At 47.0% G+C, this 6000-nt stretch overlaps 1 protein-coding gene across 2 annotated transcripts in view; it reads right to left on the reverse strand.

Moving 5' to 3' along the window:
* Positions 1-4329, reverse strand: part of KIAA1671 (KIAA1671 ortholog) — a 31350-nt gene extending 27021 nt beyond the window's left edge. Inside the window, exon 1 of one of the 2 annotated variants that reach the window (XM_084819683.1) lies at positions 2846-4329. In XM_084819683.1, coding sequence (XP_084675809.1) covers positions 2846-3130 — 285 coding nt within the window. In that variant the 5' untranslated portion in view covers positions 3131-4329. The remainder of the gene's footprint in view (positions 1-2845) is intronic. The other variant, XM_084819682.1, reaches the window with a different exon arrangement.
* Positions 4330-6000: the final 1671 nt, after the last annotated feature.

Raw genomic sequence — 6000 nt, forward strand, 5'->3', positions numbered from 1 at the left:
GTGCTCTTGGGCAACTCTCATTAATTTCAACAGGGCTTACACACTTATCAGGGGGAGTTGGGTTAAAAATTATGCCGTAATGCAAATTAAAAGCCTCGACCATGTCAATTATCTGGAGTAGGTTCAATCTGGAGATCATGTGGTGACCTCACCTCCTGGTTAAAGTTCTAAGCATGAACAAATATTTGCAGGAGTAAAGCAAAGCTTACTTCAGACAACTGCTGGCGCCATGCAACAACCATCTAGTTAACCATGATGGTGGAGAGTGAACAGTTTTGCCTTCATGCTCCTGACTTTCCACCAAGCCTGAGCATACAGAGAAGTCTTAGCATGCACAAGCAAATTGTTCTGTACCAACTGGATCACCAGCCATAAACAATTCCTTTCTGAATTCATTTTGAACCTCTACAGCTCTGATCGACACCACTTAAGGCACAATCCCCTGCACCCCCTCCAACTAGCTTCATTACTGAAACAGCCTTTGCCTGCCCCTTACATAATAACATCTTTTCAGTTTCTCTGGCAGCACCAGCTGAAGAGTAAACAAAGAACAGGTCAGGTCATGGAGGTGGCTTTAAATTAAACTCTTTGCTCTTGAAATACTCAAGCATCAGGGTGTGAGGGGCAAGGGGATCACCAAACTCGCTGTTGGGGGAGCAACAGGACGATTCACTTCTGGGACTGCTCTCATGAAAGGCCCCATTCTGCTCATTTTGAAACCCCACAAATGCATATCCAAATGTGTCTACTTCCTTACATCCAGCACCTATTCTCTCATGTATCACTTGGAGATATATACTGAATTTACACTGAGAACCGGAGCCCACCTACGAGGGCGTAGGCTGTGGACTGTGTGGACACGATTGCTCGATGAGGCAACGGCCCTCATGATTTCGCAAGCATACATTACAGTTTTTTAATTTCTGGGGAAAGGTGCCATGAGACAACAAAAATGTACAAACTAGGACTTTTAAATCTGAAAATGTTCATAAAGGGGTGGAGAAGAATAAGTGCTTTGGAGTTACTATTTCAAAAACTCTTCAGCAAAGCACATCGCCAGATCAGCTGAGGATGTGGGTCACTCGGCTTAATCAGTGGTGTGCTACGATCCCCTTGTTTACTCAAAACAGGCAAACTTCTGCTACCTTCCTGTAGAAGATGTATGGATGAAAACCCAAGGGCAGCAATCACTAGGCACCAGTAACGGAGAGCCTGGTCATGCACTCATGGGTCAAACATTTGCACCTGTTTAAGTTGCAACAGAGAAGTTACACGTCAAAACAGCTTCAACAGTTCATAAAAGAACATCATTCCCAGGGCAGTGTCAATTCTCTGCTAAAAAACAAAAGTTAACTTAGGTCTGTATGACGCCTAGCCATATTTTGACATGAAAGGATGTCCTGTAACCTTACCAGATCATGCAAACAAGTCAAAGTTGAATCTCTCTGTTAACTCTGAATAATTGGTTGGCTTCTGACGGGCCTGGGGAAGAGAGAGGAACTATGCAAAAGCCCCCACCCAAGATGACAGACAGTCCTGCCCAGCTTCTGAGATTCTCATCCTTGCAACCATTAAGAACAAGAAGTCACATCTTCCAAATAAATAAATAAATACACAGTGGAGGGGCTGAAGATGATGGAATGCACACATGCACAAGAACAGAGTTCTTATCCTGACCAACACTGCTGGGCCTCTCTCTGTCCTGCCAAATCCATACCTCCTCCTCCCTGTACATTTCTCAAAGTAGCAAAGACCGCCCCTTGAAGCAGGCAATTCTCAAAGTGAGAGAGAGAGAGGAGCGGGCAGCAGGCCTTCCTTCATTAGGGAGCCCCACCCTAAAGCTGTCTGCATTAAGCCATTGCCATGTTATGCTGGGGGTGAGCAAGGCAACCTATTTCTTTCCTGAAGACTTCTTGTTGCTGCTGCATGCTCTGGATTCCCAAAGCATCACTGCAGGTCCACGTGGCCCTGCTCATGCACCCACACACCCACCCAAGCCCCACATTAATCTGTTGAGACTTTGGGGGAAACTGAAGATGAGTGAATGAGGCACCTTTCACTTGGCTCCTGGGCACGGATTTACACCATGTCCACAGACAGGCAATTGAGTGGGGCAGGGTTTACTGTGAAGGCACAAAGAAAACATGGTTCTTGTGTATTTTGTGAAGGAGCCCTTCATTGTGGCCCAGGGAGGTGTGCTGAACTTGGATGGGCTCAGTCAGGAACTCTGGGCTTAATGAGAGGAATGGCTTAGCAGGGCTTCACCCCAGATGCCATTTTCAAACCTTGGGTTCAGAATCCTGATAAGAAAGAAAAAGAGGGGGCACACCTGAGTATTTGCATTAGGCCCTGATCCAGCCTTCCATTCCTGCTCCCCCAGCCCTGTAAAAACATTCTGGCCTTAGGCAGATAGCACTCCACGGCAGAGGATGAGATTTCAGTGTAAGCTCAGGCCCCTGCAACCATCACTTTGGAAATTACGTACTGGCAATGCTTTCTTTCTTAGTCTCATGTTGCCATCTGAGCATTACTGACTTATATCCTTTTGAGTTATTGTGGGAACAAATGAGAGAAAGCAACAGTTCTATCCACTCTCACCCAAGCACCTCTGGGACAGGGAAAGTTAGCAAATCTAGTAGTAACACCCAACAGTATTTACATTAGAGGAGAAGATAAAACAACTCAGAACTAGTGGCTTTTTTCTTCCTTAAAACTAGACACAAAGACACGGTTGCGTGCACACTAACACAATGCGGTGTGAGCAGCCCAGAATGCAACCCTTGCAATCCTGGCTCAGCTCACACTATTCATCCTCAGCCCCATGGGCAAGCAGAAAGGTGCTTACAAGGTCAGGCTGCTCCGAACTGGCTTGCCTCTTCCTCAAGGAGGAAAGCCTTTGCTGACTGCGCATGGAAAACCTCCGGAAGGACTCTCTGCTTCGGGATGCGAAGTGCCTGAACGAGGAGGTGCGCTTGAAAGGGGCTCTGCTCGCCCCCTCCCCAGTCGTCCGGTCATGAGCAACTGCGGTTGTGACCAAATTCAGCGCCTCTTGCAAGGACCTTCGCACTGAGCCCACCCAGTGGGTCATGTGCGTCTGGGCCACTGTCAGCTTGTCTCCGAGGTAATCCATTGCTCCAGGACGCAAAAAGAGTAGACAGGCTTGTGGGAGTTGAAAAGAAAGGATGAAAAATTCACCTCCACCCAAGATGAAATCAGAGCTGTCTGGGAATACTGAACTACTTAAATGCTCGTAAAATCTAGTAGTAACACTCTTGTGCAAAAAAAAGAAGTGGGGATAGGGGAGAAAGGTAGGGGTTGGTATGTTCCCAAGTTGTTGCTGTTTTTAAAAAAGCCAAGTATTTTCTTCTTCAGATGCAGCTTCTTCTGCTAACCAAATTCACCCTATAAAAATACATCTGATATATCAGGCACACAAAAGATAGGCAGCTATAGTTTGTTTCCCCAAGCAGAATGGCATTCTCTTTCTCTCATTACCACACAGGCCCAGTGAGCTACTTTTCAGAAGCCAGATCAATCATTTTGGTCACAGGAACTGAAAAAGAAAAGATCTTCTCCTTCTGGTCTGGTCGACTCCCGAGGCGGCAGTGCAGACAACCAAGTTCCCAAGCACGCCTATAACCCATTTGCCGGATGGGCTGTTTACATCTCCCAAGAAACGCAATCCTGCAAAGGCAGGTGGGGTGTCACAAGAGTCTTCCCCCCCCCCCCCGGTCCACTGTCACAGGTCACTTTTGATCTTCAGCATCATCGCCACATTCCTTCATTTCTGGAGACGCCTTCAATCCCGAGAGAGCGTAAAACAAAACGAGGCTGAGGGGGAGAACTATGTGGAGTCGGCTGCCTTCAAGACCGGGCTTGCTGTTGACTCACAGCCTGCTGAAAATTCTTCTGAATGACTCTTCAGTTTGGAAAAGAGGGGGGCTTCACTGGAGAGAACCGGCACAGGTTGGAACAGAGGGATTGCTGGCAATTTCAGGAGAGGCAGCAGAAAGCTGGACTTCCTCAAGGTGCCGCACATTTCATCCCCTCTCTGCCTGTGTGCTGCTGGGAGACGTCCTCCTGATATGCTGCTGTGGGCTGCTATTATCGCATTGGGCAAGCCCACCTCAAGCAGACCGGTGACAGGCTCAGGGAGGCTCCGAGGGTGAGGGACTCTCAGCTGTGGTGTCGTAGCTTGCCCCTACTCTGCTCTTTTCCCCTCCTCCTCTGCAACAGGAAGGGAAACAATGAGCTAGGTAAAACAGCCGCAGAGGTCTTTCTTTCCAAGGAAGAGGCTGGGCTGGGCTTGATGATAGTACAGGCGAAGTCGCCATGGCAACCAAGGGAACAGCATCTGCCTGGTGACTGGGCAGGCGGAGTTGAGCAGATCCATTGGAATGATTCACGGTTTGCATAGCATCACGTGGAACCTGGGCAATTTTTAACCCTTGCCTGTGAGCTACGGGAGAAGCCCCTTGCAGACTGCCTGTGTGTCTGGGAGAAAATCCCTCCTGTTGCAACAGCGCTATAGCGAGCACTTTTTTGTCATTGCTGTTGCTCAACTGACATGCTCTCCTCTTAATTTGGAGCTTGTAAGCCACTCACGCTTCTGAGAAGGTGGGGGGCGAGGTATGGAATACAAAACAGCGCGACATTCCTCCTCCACAGGTGAAAAAAAACCTTGTGAGGACAAAATACTAGTCAACCAAGGTTAGCACCAAGATAGGAACATAGGAGGCTGCCTTATAGCGAGTCAGACTCTTGGTCCATCTAGCTTAGTACTGTCAGCACTGACTGGCAGCAGTGTCTCTCCAGAGTTTCAAGCAGGAATTTCTCCTAGTTCTACCTGGGGATGTTGCGGGGGATCAAACCAGGGGCCTTCTGCATGCAAAGCAGGTCCTCTACCACTGAGCCATGGGCCCTCTTGCAAAGATAAACTGTATGAATATCAGAAATATGTAAGACTATTGAGTATCCACCATTCACTGTAGCTTGCAGCTAACTTACTTGTAAAGTATAGTAATAGATGCCTCCTGATGAAGAACTAATTGCTCAAAAGGCACTCAGATAGGTAGTATTTGGATTAATGAGCTTGTGTCTGGTACATGTTGCATTTCTGAATATTCTCAACTGCTCACTTTGTTCATGTGCAGCATTTTGGCCTCACAGAAATGCTGAGAAAACTGGGAATGTCTTAATATGGCCAACACACTGAGGAATTCTGGGATTCCCTGGAACACAAGTTTAGAAAACACTGACAGAAAGTTATTCTATGTATGCGTATTCTCCAGTTGGCAGTGATGCTGCTCATCTGATCCAGTGAGATAAAGCGACCCCCTCCCTTTTCTGGATGAGATTGCAAGGTACAGGCATCTAACGTTAAGCAGCATTTCCTATTCCAATCTGATATTAGGTTATATGATGGTTCTACAGGCTCTCAAAGAAGAGCAAAGGGCATATCACAAGTAGTTCTGGCTGCCAGAAGGATGGGGCATGATGTGAAAGACCTCTGCCTGAGACCCCAGAGAGCCACTGCCAGACAGAGACTACACTACAACAGCGAGTTAGATGGATAAAAGTCTGACCCCAAATGAGGCTGCTTTCTAAGTTCCTAAGTTTCCAGGAGCGCCAAGGATCCAAGAATGGCTATTGCCAATGGCCAATTATCAGAGAGATGAGGAAGAGCAAACAGTGTGTGGATCTAATGGTATCTCCAGCTTTCACCTCTAAGTCACAAAGGTCAAATCCAACCAAAGTCTTTAGAGTCTCAAGTTGCTACCATCTGTGGGCTGATTGGTGACTAGCATTGATGGCATTGCTCCAGTTTGTTTTCTTGTTCTTTTTAAAAACTTTGTCTTGCTGTGATTATTTTGTACCTTTCCTTTAGTAATAATTAACTTGCCAAAAGTTGTGTTTGGAATACTCTAGGATACTACTCCAACTGAGCAACTAAATAATGGGATTGTAGGAGAAAACTTGGGACACAACCATGCCACCTGC

This window comes from Heloderma suspectum, chromosome 13, assembly GCF_057233095.1.
Source record: "Heloderma suspectum isolate Gila_16-S chromosome 13, 16-S_ref, whole genome shotgun sequence".
In the NCBI taxonomy this organism is placed as follows: Eukaryota; Metazoa; Chordata; class Lepidosauria; order Squamata; family Helodermatidae; genus Heloderma; species Heloderma suspectum.